Source organism: Plectropomus leopardus, chromosome 11 (assembly GCF_026936395.1).
Source record: "Plectropomus leopardus strain MGB_pleo_1.0 chromosome 11, ASM2693639v1, whole genome shotgun sequence".
Classification (NCBI taxonomy): Eukaryota; Metazoa; Chordata; class Actinopteri; order Perciformes; family Serranidae; genus Plectropomus; species Plectropomus leopardus.
The window spans coordinates 11,773,616-11,799,299 of NC_142186.1; the positions used below are offsets into that span (position 1 = coordinate 11,773,616).

At 41.6% G+C, this 25,684-nt stretch overlaps 2 protein-coding genes across 4 annotated transcripts; both read right to left on the reverse strand.

Annotated features, from left to right (window-relative positions):
* Positions 1 to 81: 81 nt before the first annotated feature.
* Positions 82 to 4,741, reverse strand: echdc1 (enoyl CoA hydratase domain containing 1). 2 transcript variants are annotated; one of them, XR_015777873.1, is made up of 8 exons: positions 4,645 to 4,741; positions 3,157 to 3,222; positions 2,263 to 2,438; positions 1,699 to 1,841; positions 1,375 to 1,427; positions 1,162 to 1,242; positions 410 to 1,061; positions 82 to 337 (listed from the first exon to the last, which is right to left on the reverse strand). XR_015777873.1 is itself a non-coding variant. In XM_042490471.2 (7 exons), the coding sequence occupies exons 2-7, from the start codon at positions 3,219 to 3,221 to the stop codon at positions 644 to 646; spliced, it is 936 nt and encodes a 311-aa protein (XP_042346405.1). In that variant the 5' UTR covers position 3,222; positions 4,645 to 4,741; the 3' UTR covers positions 82 to 643. The 2 variants fall into 2 exon arrangements, 1 of the variants encoding a protein (XP_042346405.1); XM_042490471.2 differs by having other exon boundaries at positions 82 to 1,061.
* Positions 4,742 to 10,656: 5,915 nt separating this feature from the next.
* On the reverse strand, positions 10,657 to 25,231 carry mtcl3a (MTCL family member 3a). Of its 2 annotated transcripts, XM_042490117.2 has the most exons (8): positions 23,948 to 25,231; positions 23,481 to 23,648; positions 18,280 to 18,582; positions 15,683 to 16,243; positions 15,489 to 15,568; positions 13,072 to 14,938; positions 12,143 to 12,178; positions 11,921 to 12,060 (listed from the first exon to the last, which is right to left on the reverse strand). In XM_042490117.2, exons 1-7 carry the CDS (start codon positions 24,365 to 24,367, stop codon positions 12,149 to 12,151), a joined length of 3,429 nt encoding a protein of 1,142 aa, XP_042346051.1. In that variant the 5' UTR covers positions 24,368 to 25,231; the 3' UTR covers positions 11,921 to 12,060; positions 12,143 to 12,148. The 2 variants fall into 2 exon arrangements, with proteins under 2 accessions (XP_042346050.1, XP_042346051.1); XM_042490116.2 differs by lacking the exon at positions 12,143 to 12,178 and having other exon boundaries at positions 10,657 to 12,060; positions 23,948 to 25,226.
* Positions 25,232 to 25,684: the final 453 nt, after the last annotated feature.

The window sequence follows — 25,684 nt, forward strand, 5'->3', positions numbered from 1 at the left end:
GCTGCAGCACAACTCATTAATCTTTAGTTATAAATAGGAGGCTGCAGCGTCCGCCTCTAAAGATTCACCTCAAAGAAAAAGTGGAGTTTTATTTATGGTTTTAATTCAGTTTTTTACCCAGACATACTACCCTCATTCCATATTTTCCAACAGTTATGTTTGCAATATACAACCAAAAAAATGCATTATCAGCATCACTGTTTGTATACTTGTATCTCACTTCCTACTTTTGTGATCAATTGGTGTAATGTCACATAGAGAGATCCCAAATGGAATACATCCGAACCATTATGGTATGTGATCTTTAACCATCACTGTATTAGAGGCAATGACACAGCTGATTTATGGAAATTCAAACTTTAGAATTTCCATAAATCAGCTGTGTCATTGCCTCTAAGTCATTACAAACACAGAAACCCTTTCATCATCTCAGAGTCCACACTTTAGACACACCACATTCAGCTTATATTACATCAAAAGCACTTGTAAATGTCTTCAGCACACCAAACAACTAACACTTACTGATGTCAGTCTGTAGAAGTTTCTTCCACGCATTTTTGACTACGACACAATTTTCCAACAATGTCTCAGCTGAACGACTTATCTGACCTGACAGGGTTCTTAGGAAGGTGAACACAGACACTCATCTGTGTTTGGATTTACTGGCTAGAGCCTGCAGGTTAGCCGGACCGCCCCACACTGTCCCAAACACATCCTTCTCAGTCCGCAGAGCCTCTGATAGAGGGAGCTCTCTCCCTGATAACACCACATTCTTCACAGCCTGGATCACCGGGGCCGGTCCTTTCGTATAGTGACTGAGCCAGTTTTCAGCCCGCTGTAGGAGCGTCTCTGCACCCTCCTCTGCCGGGGCGGCCTCCAGGACTCCATCTGCAAGTCCAATCTGCAGGCCAAGTTCGGGATCCACTTTTAGAGCACCACCAAGCAGCTTCAATGCATTCTGGCTTCCGACAATGCGGACAAGTCGAGCAGCTCCACCCCAGCCTGGGACCAAGCCCATGTGTTTATGGACAAACTGGATCACACTGCCAGATGCCATCAACCTATAAGAGGGAGACAAAAGTGAGACCATTATCAAACATTTAGATGAAAGGTGTTTAAGCAAAGGAGAGTTTTCTTTTATTAACTTATACAAAACTTCACCTGAAATCGCAGGCAGTGGTGAGTTCTGCACCTCCTCCCAGCGCTCTCCCCTCCACCAGAGCCACAGAGATGAGAGGCAGCCTGCACTGAGGAAACTATTCTGTCAGCACACTGTGGCGAACATTACATAACAGCTCCTTTAAGTTCAGACTGGCTGAAGCTGTTTTAGTCCGTAGGTTAATAAAGTAGTCAAGGGAAAATGGCAGTCCTTACCTGAGTAGTCTTGTAAGAGAATTCTGCATGAACATGCACATCTTCATGCCATCCTGCAACTCAACAGAAACATCATTTGGAAATCTGCAGGCAAGTAACATCCAAGAGACACTGAGTGTGCTTAAATGGACATTAATAACCCTTTCACGGTCAGGTTTTTGGGTGTCCAGTTTAGGTGTTTAAGCATGTAAACACCTATTGTGAATGAGCAGGATAAGCCTCGTAAACAGTTCAATCATGTCAATTTGAATGCACTTACTGAGACAAAGAGAGAGACATGCAGGCACACAGATTAACTGCAGCAGTATGCAGATCATTTGCTACCTGTGGGTTAGATATCGCTCTGACGGCGTTGAGGTCCGATCCAGAGCAGAACGTTCCAGCAGCACCCTGAACAATGAGGCCTTTACCGTCTGTCCAGCTCTCCAGCTGGCTCACCCTCTCCTCCAGATCGATCATCATACTGCCTGGGAGGAGCAAAAACTCTAAGTCTGGCTGCAGTGCAGTTGGTTTGTTTATTTACATATCTCTACTATTTCACTTCTCAAATGTGTAAAGTACAGGTAGTATCAGCAGCACACCTTCAACCATCCCCTTTTTCTTTCCTTTTTTTTCCATCACAAATCACAACTTTTTTGCTTCACCCTTCTACTCCGGTATTTATGTGTTTGTTTGTTTCTTTTATTATGTGTGGTTTTGATCGTGTCTAGCTCTGTGTGGTTATTTTTAGTTATTGCTACTATTGTAAAAACCACTTGTCTATCAAGGACAAACAAGGGTCTTGAATCTTGTGACTGATTATATGCAGATGAGTTTCATCCTGAGAATACCAAATCTGTGCTCATGAATCTGTGGAAATATACAGTGTTAAATATACAGTCATTTTACCAGAGAAGGCGTTCATGCGGGAGGGGTAGTTGATGGTCAGCACGGCAACACCACACTCCTGTTTGAGCAGGTCGATGGAGCCTCCAGGAAAAGCCGACAGCTTCTCTCTGATCTCCTCCTGGTTGAAGCTATGGACGCTGGAGTGCACACAACCACTGCTCTGTCTCTGCAGCAGCCTTGGAGGAACAACATTTCTAAAATTTACTAAAATCCAGTCAAAAGCAGTCAATCAATAACATATCCAGCTCTAACAGAGGGTTAAAGACAGGAACGGTCTAAAATGGATGCTTCATTTAACTCCTACACTGGTATATATACAGTTATGGCACACAATAGATTTAAGAAGTAGGTTTTGACATCATATAAATGTCCTCTGTCTCTCTACATGGTTGGATGTGGGCTTTGAACTAAATTATAAACTAATTTTAAGCAAACTGAATATGTACATGTGTGATTATGGTATAAGCAAATGGTATGCATCATGGACATCAGTCTGGTGTTGCTCAGGACTGAAAGTTAATACTTTCATTTACAAACAGGAGGAGGATGAATGCTTTTAATACACCCCCTCACCTCCTCTCTGTAAATCAGCCTGAAGGAGGCTTGGCTGGTACTAAGCCAAACAAACATACTCCTAACACATAAGAATGAACCATCTCTGATTGTGACTCATGACTACAATGAGTCACAATCAGAGAAGTTACTGCTTTTATAGATTGGCATTTCACAAACCTCAGCACCTCAGAAATGCAGTTTGGTGGTTAGATGTGTCTCTGTTTGTGATTTATGGACAAATAATGTGGGTTCAACTCGGTACACTCGATGCTCCTTTATTTATTACTTTATTTGCCCTCACCACTACGGTGATAAACAATGCTGGCTGGTATCCCTTACCTCGCCCAGTCTCCACGGCTGCTGCCACTCCTAAGGAGCTGTCGCCTCACTGCACACAGCACCATCCTGCAGCAGCGTGGAGATGGAAAAACGTGGGAGAAAATATTTACTTTTAACTTCATTACTTTATTACTATTGAAAAATTGAAAGAACTGAGCATTGACCAAAGTAAATAATTATATGTGTACATGTATATGTATGCTTATGTATAAGCATGTGTTATTTAGGCATGCATGTGCTCTATGTATGTATATACACATAAGGATATCGGCAGCAGGATATTTTTATTGATAAAATTATGCTTTTATTCAACGGTATGCACACTGAAAAAAATAAAACCGTTGATCACAAAAAAAAATATTAAAAAGGAGGTGGGCACAAAGTTTGAGGAAAACGATCATTGCCGAGATATCCTGCTGACAAAGAGACAACAGTAGCAGCTATTGTCTTTTTAGTATGCACAATAAAAACCATGAAAATCAAATCAGTCCCTGTGACAGAATTAGACCTCCTTCGCAACAGACATTTTGACTTGTCACCATAAGAAAAACACAGGTGAAATGATTAACTTTTACAATGGCTCTGTTGTAATAAAGTGTCCCAGTGTGACAGCCAGCATGCACAGGACTCTCAAACTGATACAACTAAATGGAATTCAAACAATTATTGCAATTTTTAACACTTATGTACTACTATGATTTATTTGGTAGCTCACAGATGCAATATGATAAACAGCTTGTGTTTCATAGACAAATTCTCACTATTATCTATGTGGTAACTGCAGCAGGTGCTGGTGTAAGAATGTATATGATATAAAGGGGAATTACTATAAAGCCGCAACACACAGGTGTTTTCACCCCCGTTGTCTAATTAGGCCTTTGTGACATCAGCAAACGGTAATTAATTCCGAGCAGAGCTCCACCAAACTTTAACCTGACGGTCTATTCAGCTGCAGTAATTAAAAACACCTGTGTGGGAAATTATTGTCACTTTCTGTACATAACAAAGCTGCTACCATAACGTCTGACATTTTGGGAGATTACTCTAAAAACTCAATTACTGTGCGCGGTTTAATTGACCAAACTGTAATATACTGTTGATGTCACCAAACAGGACACGAGACACATACGTTTTATATGTAATATTTGCTTGCTGTAGTGCTATGTATTATTTTTTGAATGGAAAACACCAAACATTTTTTTTTTATCTCGATTGCCTTCTTTCGTGGTTGAAACCACTGCAATACGGAAGTACAAGTGACGCATAAAAAGTTTTGAAGTATTTTATAGTCTCTTGTCTTGCTGTAAAGCCTTTGCGCCGTTGAATGTTATCTGGAAAATGAATGTCACGCGGAGTTTAATTGTCCGTTTCTGAATTTAATACGCGCGCATACAAGAATTGAAGGAAATTATTATATTTTATGAATTGTTTTTAACGTGTCGCTATGATAATTGCAAACCATTAATCAACGAAAATGAGAGCACCAACCTTGCTTGTTGACAGTCATATAGTGTTACTCTGAAATTCGTCCCCCCGGAAACAAGAGTGCTTCGAAAGTAGAGAAAGGCAACACACTAATGTAGTTCCTCACTTTCCCCACACGGGGGCGGAATAATACCGACAGGCAACTTGGTAAGAAATGTTCCAAAAATTGCAAGAAATTAGAACATTATTTTTTTTAAAAACTCAGAAAAATGTCAAGGGGGGGAAAGTTAATAGTTAGGGGAAATATATTATAGCTAGTTATCTTAATCACATTTTTTTTGTTAATTTTGTTACAGAATTATTATAATTTTAAAAGTATGTCTCCCAGGTTATTTCCTTTTTTTAATTATTTTTTAACTCTTTTTTCAGGTATTTTTTGTTCTTTTTATTTATCTGTTTATTTCTAATAATTCCCTGCTCATTTCGGGGTCATTTCTTCTTTTGTTGCTAATTGCCTTCTTCCAATGTTTTTGAAAGAAGACAAGCCAATTTGATCTGGTTTCAGTCACCTGATGCACAAAGGCAAATAAAGGTCAATCCATTACAGATGTAACTGTGATACTGTAATAATTTACACAACACTCTACAAGCTATAACTTATTGTTGAACATTAGCTATAATATTATTAATCACAGGCCAATGTACTGCACAGAGAGATCTGCTCTTTGTCTGTTAAAACTCTGTAAACATAATACTGAGGAACTCTCTCTATGGACATGTCCTTATTCAGTAATGAAAGAGGGCTTTAAATAACATCAACAAGTTATAATACAGTGTTGGCAAAGGCAGCTGACAGTTATATTAACAAAGCCTCTTGTCAACTGATGTTCTCATTTTTGGACTGTGTGTGTGAAGGTAAAACAGCAAAATAGCAGGTTTTGTTTGATTTAAACCTTAAAAACATATTTTCCTGGCACCAGTGAGCTAATGAATCTTAAAGGTATTGTCGCTGTGGAAGCTTTCAAGTCTTAACACCGTGTCATCATCATATCAAATAAAAATAGATTTGGTTTCATGTGTGGCCAAGCCAAACAACCCAAACCGAATACATCATCAAATGCCAGTGGTGAGTACGCTAGGTATTGTTTTCACAGATATTGAATAATGGGTTTGGAATAATATCAAAATCAAGGTTAGGACTGGGATTACGCAACATGTACTTTAACTATTGATTTATGGGCCATATTTTGGTTTATAGGACTTTTGCCTTTAAAAAGTATCTTTCAAAGAAGCAACCTGTCTTCGAGGAATGGTCTTGTTCAGCATCTCACAAACATGTAATGTCATACCAAGAGGGATTACCACCTTTCTGGAGGGCAGTAAAAAGTGTGAATTGCTCTGGGGGTCATGCAACTGTGCAAACACAGACAGGCATAAACTACCATGGACTTGTAGGCTTAGACTAAATGATTTGTCCTAACATCACCAAAGCATTTGTGTAAATACTGAGGCCTGTAAAGATTTGTACAGTTTTATATCTGTGTAAAGACAACAGATGGAAGGTATGAAAGGATATAAGTGAAATGTTCTGAGAGTGAAATCTAGAAATGACAGTATTCAGACAGTGAGGCAAACAGGCGTAAACAAACAAGCACAAGAGGATGATATACAGACCCAAGAGATGTGCAAGAGAAGGAAGGAAACTTTGCCAAAGCAGAGGGAGGCTGAGACACTTCCTGTCCTGTGGTCTGATCTATGGTTACTGAGAGCATAAATCCTTCACCTCTATCCACACATCCTCTACCACTATTCACAGCTCTGAACACACTGTATCTGTGAAAGCAAATACTGACAAGGCCAGAGACACCTGGATCAAAAGTCCTCTACTGTATTCACATAGCAAAACCACCTAACATCTGTATGAAATCCAAACTTTGGAAGGACATTGTTATACAATTATATTCAAAGGAATCGCTCACACTAGACATTTTGCAAATACCCTTAACCCTTTGAAACCTGAGCCAAATGGCTTGATGTTTTTCAAAAACATGGGAAGAAAGCAAATAAGCAATGAAATGACCCAAAAATTAGCAAGAAATAATTAAAATGTGTGAGAAAATTACCCAAAAAGTTAGTTTAAAAAAAAGTAAGAAAAAGCAGGAAAAAGGAAAAACAAGGCAAACTTGGGACTTTAGAAAGTACTTCTCTGAATCTGAACTTGTTTTGGTCTGAGAAAGTATTACCTAGTTGCTCACTGCTTTTTTTCCCATGTTTTTTTTTAAGATATACCACCAATCTGCTGAGGGTTTACAGGTTTAAATACTTGTGAAAGGTGTCTGTAAGCAGCACAAGAAAAGTGATCTCGCTCAAGTGCAATCATTTACTTGGCTCAGCTGTTAAAGACACACCATCCTATTGGATTTGATCATATATTTTGTGTTCAGACCGATCAAGTGTGTTTTCCACTAAATGGATGGCTTTGTGGCACCACATTCCCTCATGACTGTATCTAAAACATAAAAGGGCATCAAACAGGATACAGTGTACTGCATCCAAGACTGCAATAGACTCAAAGGTCCATACCTTGCCAGTCTATTTAAAAGTGGGGAAGGAATTCAAAAAGGTCAATGGGACTCATCCCGAGTGAGCATTCCAGACACGCTGACTCTCCTTCTTGCTCTGTACAGTACTTTGAGCTAGGTCAGGCAGCCTGCAACCTGTCTCTAAATATCACTCTGTGAAGTGAAGCACCTGGAGGACATGGTGGTCAAGTGGAATCTGCATGTGTAGTGTAGTTTATAATTATGTGTGTGTGTGTGTGTGTGTGTGTGTGTGTAAGTGATTGACTATGAGAGTTAAGTGTGTGATGGACTGGCTATGTGTCCAGACTGTTTATACTGTTTTAAACTTTAAACTTTAAACTTTCATTCCTGAAACCATCATCTCACTGTGCCTGTTCACATCCATTCATCCACTGCTCAGCCCCTTCAGTCGTTTTGATTGAAGTCGGCCCCGCTGTTTTATGATCTGTCCGGATATCAGTGATGAAGCCGCAGACTCCAGCTGATAATGGAGGCCTGTCTGAAATTACAAACTGGATAATGGCAGAGAGAGAGAGAGAGAGAGAGAGAGAGACTTCAAACATATTTCTATATGCATGCACAAATGTCATTGCTTGCATATCTGTGTGTGTTTCAGCGTGGGATGGTGCGTGCGTGGCCCCTAAAGTGATGCATCAGTGTACTGATCGATATGCAGCTGCCTGGGGCTCCACAGGAAGTCAGGGAATGCGCTGCAGTCAGCATGACTCTCTATACCAACTCACCAAGATAGGAAACACACACACACCCACACATGCACACACACAAACACACACACACACACACAGATCAGATAAGTGCCAGTAAGGGTCTATTTCAGGGCAGGAAGAATGGCAGGTTGGCAGGTGCCAGAGACTCTCGGGGGCCCGGAGGTTTCCTGTGAGGAGGGTTAGGGAGGTCAGTGGAGCTGGAGGGCAGAGCCAGGAGACACTGGAGGGCCAGTGAAAAATTCTCTACAGCAGCCGCAACTAGGGTGAGGGATAGGGGTTAGCAAATCACAATGCACAGCCATTAACAAGACAAAATGCAACTATTTACCATAATATATGTTATATATTTGAAACCACACCCTAGTTCATTCACAACTCAGAGACATCAAAACCACTCCTAAGTAATTCAATATGATCCTAACCTTTTCTGGAATAGGAGGGAAATATTCTACTAAAATATGCAAAACATTTACTCATGCACTATACTTAAGTTAAGTTTGGAGGTACTTGAGTATTTCAGTTTTATGCAACTTTTAACCCACTACATTTCCTTTGCATGATCACATTATAAATACCTGCTTCTTGATGGATTGAATGAACAGCAGGAAAGGTTTAACAGCAGCAAAACCATATCAAACAATCCTCACACAACTCATGCAGTGCAAAACAGACATCACTTTCTGAAGGGGAACTAAACTTAAAGTGAAATTTATTTATGTTTCTTTCAAAGACAGACTCCATTCACAGAAACAGCTATTTTACTTTGCTGAACATGGGAGCTGCTGGCCTGCTGCCTTGATCGGTAGTTTATTGTGCTGAACAACAAATGGTTAGTTCAAATGCAGCAAAGTCGCACAATGACACAAAAAAACGATCTGATCAAGGCAGTCTTAGAATTACTGTCCAGTGGAGTCTGGCTTTGATAGATAAGTTTACATTCCAGTTCATTTCCTGTTGAAAAGAGCTGTCTGTTTTGGAAGTACTGAGCATATGACTTGATAAATGAGGCATGCATTATACTGAACAAGTTATGTGGAAGTTTGTAAATTGATGTTTTGATAAACAGTAGTTTTGCTGTTGTTAATCATAGCCCCTATGACTTTCATCAGGAATTTTCTCATTTTTGGATTTTTCTTCCACGAGACAAATGTTTTCCTCACAAATTCAGCATAACACAGATGAGCATACATTGATATACAAATTGTCATTTGTAGGGTGACGTGTTCCTTTAATGCACCAATTGTAATAATAATCCAGTAATATGATAATATGATTCTTAATTGGGCCATTCTGCATAATGAGTACTTTTACTTTTGGTACTGTAAGTATATTTTTGTGTATCTAATTTTATTCTGTTGCTTAAATAAGACTTTGGATGGGGCAAGCTTGTCTAGTGTGCCAAATGTGATTAGTCTGGCAATTAGCACAACAAAAAGGAGCTGCTTTGGTCTTAACACATCACAGATCAGATCAGACAGTGCATGGCCAGTGGTTGTTGTGTGGCTGTATGGATATGGAATTTTATTGAAGCATCAATGGAAACAATCTGTACATGTTTGCATGATAAAATACAGATTGTTCTTTAAATTCTTTCCAGTGTCACTGTATTTTAGGCAGCACTGGAATCAAAACGGTTAGTACTGGTTATATAATGGTTTCAGCATCTGGAAACCTCCAGACTTGAGCACAGGCCAGTACTGGGACTCTACTCTCCTGCTCAGCCTTGACACAGGAACAGAGTAAGACAGCCAACACAGTGCTAGGCCAGGCATCAGGAAAGGATGACAATATTTATATTTATATCAGCGCCAGGGTAGGATTTCTGGCACCATAACATTGTGGCACCTGTTATTTCAGTCAGTCCAGGGTGCCAGGTTTCAGGGTGAGGGGTTAGGTGTCCATCCCTCTCAGGGCCAAGGATGCGTACGTTGGTGTGTGTCTGTCCATTTGTATGTTTATGTAAGTGAATGGGCATGTGTGTGTTTCTGAAAGTGCAAAACTGATTCATTCACCAGACAGTGCAGTAAAATACTGAAATAATACAGGGATTTCCATGCTGCAGACAGGCCAGAAGGATCAGTAAGTAAAATTGTGCTAACTACACCATCTGATATAGCCACACAAATTACAACGTACATAGAAAAAGGAATGCATAAACATTTATGAAGGAAAACATACATACATAAAAATAAAAAAGTAAAAAGCCTAAAAACACACAAGCACGCAATCAAATTGATGGATGGCCCCTCTGCTGCTGTCATGTATCTCTGCAGCCATCAGTCAGAAGCAGAGATCACAGTGTCACCAGAGACGTCAGCCAGCGAGATTGAAGGAGCCAGACAGTCGTTTGGTTCTGGTGCTTCATCTTTATGAGTTGAACAGTCACCTAGGACTCCTTGATGCAGAAATATTTCTGTGCCTTGCTTGATTGATGTTCAGAACTCGTTAAATTATAACTCCTGTAAGGATTGGGTAGGTCTGCACTGGGGCATGACAACTGCACTGCAGTGAGGCTGGCTTAGCCTGTAGTTTGTGAACTAACTTAATGCAGATCATTGGAAAAAATAACAATATACAGGTTAATGTCATGCTGCCGCTTTCAAAGTCACGCCTCACACATGGGTTTAATCTGCCAAGAAATCATTTTCAGAAGTGTAATTATTTGACAAGTAAGTGAAAGCTGCACAGCATGACAACACCACACATAGTATGATTGCAAGTTTTATACAAATACTTTGGTTTAAGTGACTTGAAAAGAGAAGAGAGATCATTAAGTCTGTTTATTACACAAAAGGAACAGCAAAGGCATCACCTTCATCATGATATGATTCACAACTTTGACCCCAAAAAACTGTACTACTCAGTTGAGTAATGTCCTGATATGTGACCATTCAGAATTAGTAAAAGTAGAAAAAAAGGCTTTTTAATATTTTTTTTCATAAGCGTTGTTAATTATGTTATGCACAAAAGCAGGCTCTCATGAATGATGTTATATTTGATTGAAAAACATCAGCAATGGGTTGAAAGAAAAAATAAATGATATTACAGGCAATGTGTTTGATTTTCAAATCAGGAAAATGCATATAAAGAAACCAGCCTTTGGTACAAAGTTATAAAAAAAAAAAAGGAACTCACATTCACATTTTTTGTGTTGCTGTAATTATGAAAAATGTAAAGCAAAAACATTTTTAGTCACAGGCAAGGTACAGTCCAGTATGTACTGTAGGTGATATTCAAGAAGGCAGAAACCCACGCTGCTTTATTCAGCACACTGAGTGATGCTCGGGGGAAAACTCTGTTATGCTGCCTTTATCTCTGAATCCACCATGATGCTGCATATTGCATATGTAACATCATATTTGGTGCAAAAAGCACACAAAACATGTCGTGCACAAAATACAAAATACAGTACATATTGAATACATCATCCTGGATTTCAACTGGCTGGAAGTTTTTGGATAGTTTGAATATGAGCAAGCATCACTTTAAGGTGTACATACAGTATGTAGAACAGAAGGAGTCATGGAGGATCTGCTGTTGGTACATCTGCAAGGCTACAGTAGTCAAGGCTAGAATCCAGACCTGAGCATAGGACATCCATTCAGATGGTTGGCATGAATGAATGACGTTTTGGGTGTGATGTTGTCATTCTGAGGCTATGAATGACGCCAGACAGGTCCATCGGAGCATACTGCTGAATAAGTGAAGCTGCTTCAGATCCTTTTCTTGCCTTCCTTGGTCAGTTAGGCTTTACTGGACGCCACATACATTCTAAAAGTGAGTTTCTGAACTCACAACTAAAGCACTTCTGAGTCTGCAGGAGTGGAGAAGCAGTCTGGGTTTGATATGTACAACAACAATGCAAAGCAATGTTCAGTGTTCAGAGTTTATCACCGAAGGCTTTTTGTTGGTTCAATCACACGCTGAGGTGGAGATCAAATGATGACAGTCTCTATGTGAAAGGCATGTGAATACGTAAAAGAGGAAGTGTGTTTCTGGAGGGGGAAGGATGGAGGCACAACAGGAGTGGTGGAGGGGGATGAGGAGGTGGAGGAGGAGGACGTGGGGGAGCGGCTGGCCCATCGGGAGGGGAGGCGTCGGTTGGCTGGACAGGCTGGCCTCGAGAAGTTCTTCTGAACGGAGGAGGAGACAGAGGACTCTTCGTTCTCCTGTGGAGAAACAGATGAATTACCATTTAGGATTATCACACCGTTCTACCGACAATTAAATCCACACACTCAGATACTTTACATTTTGTCACGTGTTCCATCTGAAGTCTTCTTGACCCTGGGGGAAACAACAGGCATATTTCAAACAGGAACACGCTCATGTGGAAAGGTCACGCATGTAGATCCCATTCTTTGAGGTCGAGAGAATCTGAAGTGGAGTACCTTACATGTGCTGTGGTTCTGCTGCCACTCACCAGATCTTAACAATCTTCAGCATTTTATTTTGGACAGTGCTCCTCGTCTGAGGTCAAACTAAAGTGGTGCCTCTAATTACATTCTTTTCATGAGGTCAAATGAAATTGGCTTGATAATAGCTCCCACAATTCCGTTAACATTTGCATGACTTTAAAGCGGCATAATCACGTCAGCTTTCCCATTTACGTGCTCTGCCAAGGGCATTTATTCAGCTGGCTTTTTGCAGATACTTCTGTAATTACTACACAAAGGCCAGGAAAACTACTACCTCCAGACCCCATGGATGGACTGCAAGATGAAAGACAAGTTGTTGCGGGTGATAGACCTCCTGCCAAGTACTTTATATTCCACACCGCCGGTTCCCTTTGTTAGGAGCCTTTAAGCGATGGAATGGCCCAGATGCCCAGATTATAATGGAGGCTCTGGCCTGCTTCTGTCTCTTAGCACATACCAGAAATAAACAACATTCCCACCGGAGCTGTCCTCAGTCAAGGGCAATCACTAAGTGTTTCAGAATGGAATGAAACGGAACGAAATGCGTGAGTTCACTTAGGTCCGCTGGTGTAATTGGCCTTGAAAATATAGTTTGGCTTTAATTCTATCTTAGTCAAAACAAAATGCAGACTTGGATATAAGAAAATGCCATTAAATGTCAACATCTGCACAATGAATATAATAGCACATCTGCTGAGTGGCAAGGTGGGTGCTTATATGTTAAAATGTGAATTAAGACTGTATTTTTCAGAATCTACCCACCTGCACTGTTAGATGCACCTCTTTCACACCCATGGCACATTGGCTGCTGAGCTGTGCATGTGTGGTGTGTGTCTGTGAGGTGTGTGAAGTCTGTGTGTGTCTCAGACTGGGAGATAAGGGCAGAGGGTCCATGTCCAGCATGTCCAGTTGTGTGACATTCCCCTCCTGCCTGACACTGACGTTAGGACTTGCGGCTGTCTCCTTTGGCTGGCTTTGGTTTTGTTGAGCCCGGGCTGCGCTCTCGTAATTCTTCAGAATTCTTTCCACCGCCCCATAGTTGGACCTGGATCCCTCGGGCCGTGGGTACGCAGCCAGAGTGAGGGCCTTCCAAGGATGGTCATTCATTATTCGAGGCCCAGGTCTGGAGGAGTCCGACTGAGAAGGAAGAGCAGACACATGCCTTGAATTTGCCTGGTGCCCTGGCTGTGTCATCTGTCTTTGTTTGTTCTCAGCGGACAACTGCTGGAGTGAGACAGCAGCTCTGGCTGGCTGAGGCTTTGCTCCATGGGGACTCTCATTCTTGGAGCTGGAAGTGTCCACACTCCAACCTGGCTGGGTATTTGCAGGCAGGACAGGCTCAGTAAAAAGAGGCTCTGTGTCCGCTCTGCGTTGTGTTTTCCTGGAGGGACTGCTTGCTGTTTGAACTTTGTGCTTGACCTCAGAATGGCGTGCAGGACTGTGAGAGGTTATTGTTGCTGCCTCCCGCACTCCTAACTGTGGCTGTTCAGATGAAAGGTGAGAAGGGATTTCTTGCTTCATTCTGACCTCCTGACCTTCAGGACCACATCTCAGTCCCCTTGGCTGGACCTCAGGGTAATGAATAGTGGAATCTGAGGTGTGCACACCCATGATGCTAGTGGTGACATCAGTGCAATGGGGCTGCAATTTTGTCTCCCTGGGAGGTGAAATCTCATCTAATGCACAAGTTGCTGATAAGACTGGTTGGCGACCCACAGAGCCGGCATCTGTTACTGTAAAACTGTCATGTTCCTCTACGCCACGCCCCATCTCGGCCTGAAACAAAGTTCTGTTGAACTCAGCTGTTTTTTGTTCCAGCATTATGTTTCTTTTGGAGCCCTGGAGGTGGGGGCTGGCAGGTGGTATTTCAAGAGAGGACAAGAGCAAATCTAAAGGTAATTCTTTGACAGTCTGAGGTATTTGTAGCTCAGAGATTTTTAAATTCCCGACACCAGGGCAGTAATTTGAGTGCATGTCTTTACCAACAGTCAATATGTTGACTTCAGAGAAGCTTTTCTGAACAGTCCCGTATGTAGACAGCGTGCTGTTAGTGAACTTACTTGCATCACAGGACCAGCGGCTGTGGCAGCAGCCAATATTACATTTATCATTAGCTGGTACAGAGCATGATGCTACAACACCATCTATCAAAACTTTTCCTTCATTTTCTTGTAGCATGGCCTCAAACTTCCTGACAATAGAGGGGCTGCCGCACTTTCTGTCCACTAAAACACAGGGACTATGGCACTTCCTCACTGTGGTCACAGGGGTTTCTGGGATGTGGAGTTCTGTGTCTGGATGGGTAGGGGAGCTCAGATTCCAGGAGGAGGTGCGGGGAGGGATGGGTGGACCAGCTGTATCAATCTCAGAAAGTACTCCAGGGCACGTTTGTGTTTCTCTGTAGCTGTCTGGATCCGCGCTGTCGGCTCTCCAGGCTTTGCTCTGCCCTCTGTCGGCCCGCCAGGTGTTATCTGGTGACAGTGTGATCCAGTTTTCCTTTCCAAGGGCCCGAAGGTCATCGTAAATCTGGCTGAGGTCGCAGGGAGCTTCATCGACCTCCAGACGGATTTTATCATGGGCAAGCGGCATCTCACTCTCCTCAGGTAGGCACAGGGATTCAGATCGACTCCTGTAGAGAATGCATTTACTCTTACAGTAAGAATGTCATGGAAAATGATTCAGTATTAAAACATGTGAATGTCATCATGTGTGATAAAAGTAATTGTATGAATATATGAATCATCCAAGGTCATGGATTGGTATTTTCAGGCTCCAGGGTGTCTGCAGGTTAAGAGACTGTGACATGAAGACTGCGTAAATGTTAAAACTCCAATGTAAAACAGACTGGACCAAGAGGTACACATGTTTCTGTGTGACATCATAAATCCACTATATGAGGCTGAATCATCGTTTTGTTACTCTAAGTGTTTGGTATGACTGTGTCTATGCATACATGTTGTACCAAGATCTTCTCTGATGTCAGATTTCTGCTGTATCAAACATTTATAGTTAGATCAACCGTGGCTCTTAGAGTTTATTCAATTATTAATCAAAATGGAGACTGACCAAGAGCTACAAGTTTTCCACATCAAAGATCATCCAGACATAACATGTACAGTGATTATCAAGGTTTTTATGTTGACGCCAGGAATTTAACATAGCAAAAGGGATTTATTTACCTCTTATCCCCACTCTTCTTTCTGATCTCATCCTGGTAGCTACAAAGCTCCTCGCTTATACGGGCTATCTCCTTCAGAGCCTGAGACGCAGAGAAAGACAGACAGGGACACAATGAGACATGCTGGACACTCCCTACTGTATACAACATAATTTAATGTTCATAACAAATAGGGAAATACTTTCAAAAACTCACAGCATTGAGAGCAGTGTTGTTCTTCTTCTTGTCACTGCCGTAACTCAGCTCTGCCCAAAAAGGTCTTTCTTCGGCACCAACGTTTTTGTCACTGTCTTGAGAGACATTTTTCTGTGACTCTCCACATCCAAGAGCTCCATGACACAAAGTATCCAGCTCGATGGTATCCACAGCTTCTTTGCTACCAGTGACAGAGTCTTGCTGCCAAGTGCCTCTGGATCTTAACTCCTCCACCAGCTCAGGTTGTGAATGATCATTCTGAGTGAACTGACCACCAACATCAAATTCAAAGAGGCTGTCTGCTTGGAAGCAGGCTGGCTGGCGATGATCCCTGCTGGCACATCCACTCCCACTGATGTGTCTGTTGAGACCAAAACCAGGTAAAGCTGGGTGTGTGATTGGTTCTGACTGACTGCTGCTGCTTAGAGGCTCGTTGTCACTGAGCAGGCTAGAGCCGGTGCTGGTCGAGCGAATGCTGAGCCTGTGTGCAACAGCATCCTCTTCCTGCTTCTCAGTGTGCAGTCCAGTCCCTTCTCGCTTGGTCCTCACATCACAGTACAGCTAGAAACAGGGAATAGAGGGGTTTTTTTTCCAACTATATTGTATTTGCTTATGTTGAATGGCACAAACATTGTCATTTTTTAATTTAAAATATAAAATTAGATGGTGCAAAAGCAATATAACAATAAATAAATCAACTTTTTTTTCACCAAATACTATACTATTAGATCACAAAGGTTGACCTAAGTTAAAGCGCTGTTTTCAAATGACCATACATTAATAGCCTACAGCCTAGATGATGACTCTACTCTTACTGGATGCTTAACTGAGGTTAAATACAGAATATGGGTCTAGAATGAACTGATCAGATAATATTAAGAATGTCAATGACATAATATATAAATACTAACAGTACTATACTGCATCTACTGCACACTCACATTCAAACTAATACGTGGTTATGAAAAGTCAAAAAAGGCAAGACATCATAGCAACGAATCTTACATACATATTTAGACCACAGAGGATTAAAAAAAAGAATTCTTTCAAATAAAACTGGATAACCTCTGGCCTCCTACCATGGGATCCCAAAATAGCACCCTAACTATTTCATGTTGACTGGGCTCCTTTCCCATCACGCAATGTCTAGATGGGACTACTGCCTTTCAGCCCACTTTATTTCTCTTCTGTTTTCCTCTCTCATTTTCTGGTCTCTCAGGGGCAAATGAGAGCCACATGTTCTTTTCATAGCAAATTGTTCCAGTGCCTTTCACACTCTGTTCAACTACTTTTGGTTGGCTTCTCTCATTAAATATACTAATCTGCTCCTCTGGGCATGTCACATTTTGACTCGGGCTTTGTCACCCACCATGCCTCAGTATCTCACTCTTTACCTTTGTCCCTCTCTCTTCGGATCATGAATTTGCTTTCCTCTCTCACCAGTCTCAACCTTTTTTACTCTCTTATTCACCAGTTATAACTTAATACCACCATTTATCCCAACAAGCTGTTAAAGGTCAACTGTTTGCCTATCATTTCATTTCACTTAAAATAAATCTGCTGAATACTTGGTGGATTGACTGATTAAGCGTTTGGTTTATTAAATAATTGAAAATGCTTATAACAAGTTCCTGGAGCTGATGATGAGGTATTCCATAATGGGGTTCCAGCAATACACCGGTTTTAAGGTATACCGTGATACGAAAGTTGACAATTATAATACCCTGTACATTTGCTGATCTGCAATTTTGGAAAAAGATGCAGCTGGACAGAGAATCTCACCTTTTATATTAGTTATTTTCAAAAGGGAAAGTTTTTACCCTTATGTCCATTTAAAGAACAAATAGTGAAAAAAAATATATTCAAGCAAAACTGGCCCTTCTATTTCCTTCCTTTCAGGGTCATTCTGACTGACAATTAGAATAATTCTGAACTACTGCGATACCAGGAAAACACAATATTTTCATATCGGGAAAATCCCATACTGTTGCAACACTATTCCAAATGCTTGTTTTGTGGGAACAACTCAAACCCCAAAATTATTTGCAGCAAAATCGCCATATCTATATCAGAATCAAATATCTATATCACATTGTTGCCTAATCAGAATTGTTACTGATTACTTTTTGGTCAATCTACTGATCAGTGAATTGACAAGTTAGCATAGTCTAATCTCTCTATTTATTTTCAGATTGAAGCCACATAGGGAGGAGTATATTTTTATCTATTAATTGCTCTCATAAATGTCTTTCTGTTGCATGCCAGCTTCCTGTCACTACAGGTCATAGCCTGTTTCAATCATTGTCTCTATCTAAGTACACAGAAATGAGAGAAATAGCAGAACCCCTCCCCTCCTCCGTCCACTCCTTCCTTCCCTCGTAACTCTACAGCTGCACTGATCAGGGATTATTGTTTTGACAGTCTTGATGGTGAACAGGATGTGTAGGAGGGAAATGTTACACACTCTGGGCTACTCGGTGCATAGGAAGCCATATATCATACACAAAAAAATGGAGAGAAATTTCATAAGTTTGGAAACAGTTTACTTGCCTTGCTTTTACCTAAATCCAACTTAAAACCAAACAATTAATACATACCTCTTCTATTTTCCTCTGCATATCCTTCAGCTGGCATTCCCATTCCCTCCTCTCCACGTCGAACCTCTCCAGCAGCTCGGCTTTCTCCCTTAGCCAGTCCCTCTCATTGTGCTCCAGGCGACAGCGCAGGTCCATGGCTGTTGAGTGCGTGTCTTCCAGGAGCCTCCGCTGCTCTTCCCTCTCCCGGCGGAGTGTTGACGTCTCGCCGTGCTGTTCTCGAGCACTCCGCGATGCCACAGAGCCAGGACCTGCTGCCAAGTGGACCCCTGTACTGACAGACCCAGCACCCTCTCTAACCTCCAACTGAAGAGAGAGAAACAGACAGGGAGTGCAGAGGGCACAGAGGAGGAGAGAAAAAGGAACAGAGAGAGTGGGAGAGACAGAGTTAACAGTCAGTGGTAATAAAGGAAAAATTACAGTTGAAGAAAAAAGAGGATGAAAGCCAGATGATTGAAAAAGCAAGGAAGGAGTGAGAGAAAATTGTTAAAAGTGGAATTAAGAGAATGAAGGAGTGGCAGGAAGAGAAGGTGGAGGAGGTGGAGGAATAATGCACCACAGGGACAAGTGTGAGAGGGTTCAGCGGAGGGAAGAGAGAGACAAGAGAGGAGGATTGAAAGATGAATATCCTGTGAGAACTCACACACAGGGCTTATGGGTTCAGGGTTCAAGTCTCTTTTCTATGGTACTCCACTAACACAGGATGCAGTGCAGGATATGGCAGATTCAGGCACAGCAAAATATGTCTGCGGAGGATGCATGTGGCCTCAGTCACATGACACTGTACCAGTTTCAAGAGATGCACAGACATAAACAAAGTGGTTCTCTCAATACAAATAAGACTGACCATCTGATGTCTTTTAACACATTACAAAAATGCCAATATATTAGGCTCACTTGGACATTTTTGCTTTAATGAGAACATTACTGGGTGCCTCTATTCAATACTCTTTCCAAGTGAAATACCCTGGGCATTTCCCCTGGGAATTTCACCGTGTTGAGGCCAAAAACGTAAGCAAAAACAATGCTGTCACTAAGAATTAATAAGAAACATTACAAAAAAGTCCACTGTTCAATCTCTGTTTAAAGAAGCTTAAAAAACAGGCTGAATTTGATAACGTCAAAGATTTAAGTCTTGGTGGTCTGATTCGTATCTCTTGATCAGATAATGCTGTTAGGAACTAATCCGAAATGTCCTCTACCAACAAGATAATACAAGGGAAACATCTGATATAGAGGCTTTCCTCTTTTTAAAAATATGGGTGTGTTTTGGTATACAGATCTGTGCACTCTGTGGTAAATATGTGAATTTTCTGTCGCTTGTAAAAAAATGTTGGCTTTGGAAATGAAAGGAGCCCAAGACAACGCCTGTGCACGTGCATGTGCATGCATTCATGTGTGTGTATGCAGTGTGTTTCGGTTAGAAAGGGGAACAGAATGCATACGAGCATGCCTGAGCGTGTTATTTCAGTGTTCAGTCACAGACAGCGACCAAAGCCTTCTTACAAGTCTCGGTCATGGTGCTATTTCTGCCTGTGGCCTGGGGTCATGAAATTATGGTGTAGAAAAACAAGTCAACCCTTTCTGTCTGCCTGTGGCTCTTCTCAAAGTTCTCCACAATTACAGATGGATGCTGATGGGTGCCGTCCACAGTCTATTTAAACATCCAAATGTAAACAAATAGTGAAAGTGAAAAAATAAGAAGGTTGAAGACAAAATAAAAGAGCAAAGACCGTGTTTTATTAATTGAGACAGCGAAGTCTGCAAACTCTGGAGGAACTTTACATGCAAACAGAATCGCAGGTCAACATCATTACAGCCAGCTCCGGGAAAACACACCCATGAATGCACACATACAACTTCAAATCAGTTTCAAGGAGTCTGCTGCTACCCTTGGACACCCTGTCCGTCACTGTATGGCACAGGGTATATAAAGGTAACTGTGTCACCACGGTGACCCACTATAAATAGCAGACACACAGCCTTGTACAATGTCACATTCCTAGGGGAGGTGAGGTAAAAGGAGGAGGGGGAATTTGGCTGCTACGGCAGAGTGAGATGTCTCCTAGCTGCCAGCAGCTTTCATAAATCAGAGGCATGCGGAGAAATATGCCAGGAAATATCCGGCCTAAGACCTCTGCCTGGGACCTTGGATGCTTGCTTGGTATTTGGTGGTAGAAGTGCCCAAAAAGGATGTGGAAACAACAAACAGTAGTTACATTCACAGCCATAGCCTTCCGTGGCAAAGATGTGTGATTAAAATCTCAAGATTAGAACAAGCATGCAACTGTTCATAATATACAACTGTACTGAAGTTTAATTAAGTCACTTGTTTACTTAGAACATATAATTAGAAGAATTTATGACATACAACATCAACCAAGCCAAATTCAAGTTGATATTGATTTGGCTAAACCGTCTTGAGCTGCAGAGCTTCAGTTTCTCGGCCTATCAAATGAATTTTTTTTTAAAAAAGCCAAAGGGATGTAAACCAGCTGCTGGCCACAGCTAAAAATGAGTAAGATGTGGAAATTTTATACATGACAATTCATTCATATGTAGAGATTTAGTCAATGGATTTATGCAGACTCTCCTGTTTAAGTACAGGTAAGGACACTTTTCACCATGGCAGTGTGCAAATGCCATTTCACTTACGCCATCACTTAAAGTGACCTAAAAATTCCAACTTACTGGACCCAGGTCCCTAAGTATCCGCCACTTGTTCCATTCGCTAACTTGGATAATCCTCTACAGTAGTTCTGGCTGCCTCTCTCTCTGATTGTGTGCTAAAGTCTCTCTACAAAGCGTAAAACTGAACAAACAAAGGCTAGCCATCCAGAAAGTTAATCACAGAAAACTGCAAGGAGACTCCTTTCAGACATGCATGTTAGGTATACTATTTTCCAAATCAACACTATTCTGGATCATCATCAGTGTGATCTGTATCAGCATCAAGACAGACTAAGTTACCTACTACCTCCTGAAGAAACTCAGTTTTCATTCATAGCTAGAGTGTGACCTCTGCACTGCTACAGTGAAGCCAACATTTGGAAAATTAGAGTAAAGTTTCTCATCCATGCTGAAATTGTTCACGTCACTGTCAATGAAACACAGTTGCACCTATTTTGCATGCATTCTTGTCTATTTCTTTGGCCGGGTTCCAGGAGCCTGAATCACTGCCCACATGTGATTTGTTCAGTACCTCATATATAAAAATGAATAAAGTAAAACGTAAAGAGTAAAAACATGATTTCAACAACCTTGTCAAAAAACCAACAGCCACGTTACTTTTAAACTTACTTTATTAAACTCAAAGCAAACCAAACTTTTGTTATAAACCTGTCACAACTTAACTCTTAACTGCCTCACGAGTGACACAAAGTAGTTTTTAGTCTGTTAAGTCTGTAAATTAGTCATTAGATTGTTGAGCTGTGAAATATTTCGACTCAGTGTATTTTGAACCTGTTGAGCAACCCTAGATTAGCACTTGGTAAACACGTACCTAAAACTATAAACTGTGGCGGGATGTGGCATAGAGACAAAACAACTTTTACAATGGAGCTTACCCCACCCGGCATGGCTTAACTCCAAGTCACATTCCCCTTGGTCTGTTTGTGCAATCAATGTAAAGATTTCTGCATGTGTGTGTGTGCGTTTTCCATCCAAAATGAATGCACACTTTAAATGTTCTCCCTGATTTTCCAGAGTGGCAAAGCTCTCTGAAGTGGCAGGCAACTAAACGGCCTGTAATACAGATGCCTTATGCTCATCAGCATCTTGGTATAAACATCAGTGTGTGTGTGTGTGTGTGTGTGTGTGTGTGTGTGTGTGTGTGTGTGTGTGGCATCAGGGTATAACCACCTGCAGTAGATTAAGCTGCTTTCTCCCACTGCCACAATGGGCTTTACAAAACACAAAACAGAACAGTAAAAGTCTCTGTTTTTATAAGGCTCTCCGTCAGACTCACTGTGAGAAGGCACAGAGCCAGCAGCTAGAGAAGAGCTCAAAGCAACATTGTGCCCATCTACTCACACAGAAGCAATGACATTATGGCAGTTAAACCATCTGTGTGTGCATGTGATCTGTGATCTGGGAAAACCATGTTGCATTGCTGTATCATCGTGTCAGCAGTGATCTTGTCCAAATGCTCTGTAGTATCATTGTGCCACCTTGTTAACTTTCAACGCCGCATTTCTGAGCTTCATCACTTCATTCAGAACCATTTGGTTTTTCTAATAGACTCCGAGGATGCACAAAAAGGGAGCTGTGTGATGGGTGAATGCGTGACCAACAAGTCTGTGATAGGAACCATATGGGGTTCAATTGGCAGATAAAGACACTATCATCACAACATCACAAACAGCAACAGTTATGACGAGTACTGAGACAAAGACCAACAGTACACTGAGAAATCTAACTTGTTTTCCTTTTTCCAATTAGATTTAGATTTCTACTTTTAGGCAACCAAATAAATCCATCTTCTGATATAATCCGGAAAAAAAGCTAAATCCCCAAAGCCAAATTGCTTTGAAGAATAACCATGCATGGCCCTTCAACTGTTCCGTGCAATGCCTGACACAGCGTGGCACTGGTATGCAAACTTAACTTTGCAAGTATTCTCTGCCCACTTCAAGAAACACTTAACAGCAGCTGTCTGAGGCAACAATAGGTTAATATTTTATCGACTTGGAGCTAGTTGTTAAAAGCCAAGTTGGGTGTCTGTGTCTGGCTGAGCAGGGATAACTACGTTTGTCTCCTCAGTGAAAATCTTTTGTCCAAGCTGAGGCTTGAGTTGGATAGATTCCAGGGTGACTTATCACCCTGCCATGTGGGTGGCAAATGTAGCGATCCCAATTTACACCAAAGTGGAGGCCAGACATGCACAGACATGAGACAGTACACAAACATAATACACACAAGAAACTTTATAGATGGTAACTGCAATAAAGCATCCTTGGCGTGCAGTACACTACTTTGGTATTGCTGTTAAACAAGATTAGTGTTACTCTGTATTTGATATCTGCCCCCAGCACACACACCAGGCATGTATGGCTGTATTTGCATTAATGCATACATTACTCTAACACACATACACATAAACACCATCTAAACTTCTGCAACCAACTATTTGTTTGCAGATGCTTTTGAATTCAGTCTTCACAATATCCATTCACACAATATTGCAATCATCATTCATGAGTTACCTGTGCAATCCTGCTTTGGAGCTCGGCCTTCTCCAGCTCCCAGGCACATCTGTCTCTGGTGTACTGCAGCTGAAGCTCGCTCCTCTTCTCCTCCTCTCTCTTCACCTCCGCCTGCACTTCCTCCAAAACTGTCTTCAGGTCCAACAGAATCCTCCTGTTCTCCCCTCCCTGCATGGAAACACAGATGGCAACAGTTTTGTCAACCAAATAATGATGAACTGGAATAACACAGTGGACAAAATAAATACTTGATAATAAACGGATACTTAAACTGGTGTATAAAAGTGTATCAAATTTGAGGAATATTCTGGGGATTTAAGAGATGATACAAAACACAACAAATTCACTGTGAACTAAACTTACAGCTTCCTATACACTACTGGCGCAGGAAAAAAAGAATGCAGGCCACTAAAGGCACACACAGAAATATATTTAGCTTTAACAGGCGTAGTAAATATTTCAATCACTTGTATATCAGCTACTTCTCTCAATAATGACTCCTTCTCGCGCATCCATTCTTCCTTATCCTGTACGTGTCGCTTTTTCAGATCCTCAAATTTCTTTTTAAGTCTTGTGTGTTGTGTCTGCTGCTGCTGCTGGTGGTGTTCGGGACCCGGCCACATTTGTCCCCTGAGGAGCTCAAGCCTCGTCCCTGCTCCACCTTCTCCTCCACCCGGCGAGGCGCCGAACTGGGTATCGTAGATGTGACTGAAGACGGTGGGCGGAGAGGAGATCCTCCTCGACGGGCTGCGACTTTTGCCCCTGCCTCTTTCTGCCCTATCCATCCTGGAGCACGGCACAAACTCCCATCCTTGAGACGGGACGTAGCCCCCACCAGCACCGCCCCCACCGTGCAGCCCCGAGCCGTTCATAAACGCGCTCCACATTTCTCCAGCGCATCAAAATAAAACATAAACAATTACAAGCTGGTCACCAGGCTATTTTGTAAGTATCCATTACTGGTCTGTCAAGCATAAGTTGAAATCATTTTTGATGCAGCTCAGCACACTTTCCCAGTTCAAACTTTTTGTCAGGTAGTTGCATATTGAAACCGACAACTATCCAAATCCGACCAAGTCCCCCGTCGGCCACACAGCATCCACCACTGCGCTCATACAGGCGACGGGACTGAACGTTTTGCTCCAATCCATATCCTCACAGAGTCAATGTCATTCTTATGCCAGAGCCCCACAGTGTCCTGTTTTTTTCTTTATCTTTTATCTCAAAGACTTCCTCACTGCTGCACCCCTGCGCTGATTTCCTTTCGCATGTTTAGATCTGCGGACGCACTGTGTCGTCTCTCTCCCCCGCACAGAGTAGGCGACAATCCAGGGCTGGCAGACACAGACACCCAGTAACCACTCCGACGCGAATGGGACAAGTTCCCAAAAATATCACGGAGCGCACTGATGTAAGAGCAGCTGAGTATTTTTACCCGCTGTAACCATGAGTTTATTTTCCTAGAGACAGATAGCTGGAGGAAGCAGCGGAGGAGCGTCCGTTAATCAACACCGGATCGCTCTAATTACGTCGCAGAGTAGCACCTAGCGCTGTATCCATGGCAACATCAATTTACGATGTGGTACGCTCAGGCTGTATGCTAACCGTCGCTCATTTTAGAGCCAACAAACCACTTGTTACGACCCAAGAGCAGTCATTTTTACACAAATTTTCACTTACGCCTGCAAAATAAGCGATAGGTGTCTTACCTTGTTTTTTTTTTAAATACTAGTTTCCTCCTTTCTTATCCACAGCAGGAGTACTCTAAGCGTTCTGCCATGTTTCATCTGCTAACGTTATCTTAGCATGAAAGGGGGATGACTATCACGAGGAGAGCGACGAGGGCTGGGTTTGTATCAGCCGAAGAAGTATTCAGTTTCCTTACTTAAGTAACTGAAAATGATCTATTACAAGTACAAGTCATGCGTAAATAATTTTACTTAAGTAAAAGTAAGTACATATAATCAGGAATATGTACTTAAGTAAAAGTACCCAATGCAGAAAAATCTTTTTAAAAAAATAAATAAATAAACAACACACCATAAAACCCTATACTTATATATGTATAAAATAGAAAAAAAAATACCCCAAAACTAAAAATATTTCAATAAGAAAAAAAGATCACAGATAAAACTCAGAATTATTTTTTAAAGGAAAAAAAATCACCCCCCAAAACTTAAAATGATTGAAAAGGGAGAATAAAA

What these genes read in the sequence shown, in the direction of transcription:
- mtcl3a (XM_042490116.2), bottom strand. Translation starts at nt 24,367, where the DNA reads ATGTGGAGCGCGTTTATGAACGGCTCGGGGCTGCACGGTGGGGGCGGT. An exon ending in ACAACACTGCTCTCAATGCT is followed by an intron (nt 15,569 to 15,682) that starts GTGAGTTTTTGA and finishes TCTGCGTCTCAG; the next exon opens with GCTCTGAAGGAGATAGCCCG. An exon ending in AAGAAGAGTGGGGATAAGAG is followed by an intron (nt 14,939 to 15,488) that starts GTAAATAAATCC and finishes CATTCTCTACAG; the next exon opens with GAGTCGATCTGAATCCCTGT.
- echdc1 (XM_042490471.2), bottom strand. Translation starts at nt 3,221, where the DNA reads ATGGTGCTGTGTGCAGTGAGGCGACAGCTCCTTAGGAGTGGCAGCAGC. An exon ending in AGCCGTGGAGACTGGGCGAG is followed by an intron (nt 2,439 to 3,156) that starts GTAAGGGATACC and finishes TGTTCCTCCAAG; the next exon opens with GCTGCTGCAGAGACAGAGCA. An exon ending in TCTCTTACAAGACTACTCAG is followed by an intron (nt 1,243 to 1,374) that starts GTAAGGACTGCC and finishes TCCTCAGTGCAG; the next exon opens with GCTGCCTCTCATCTCTGTGG.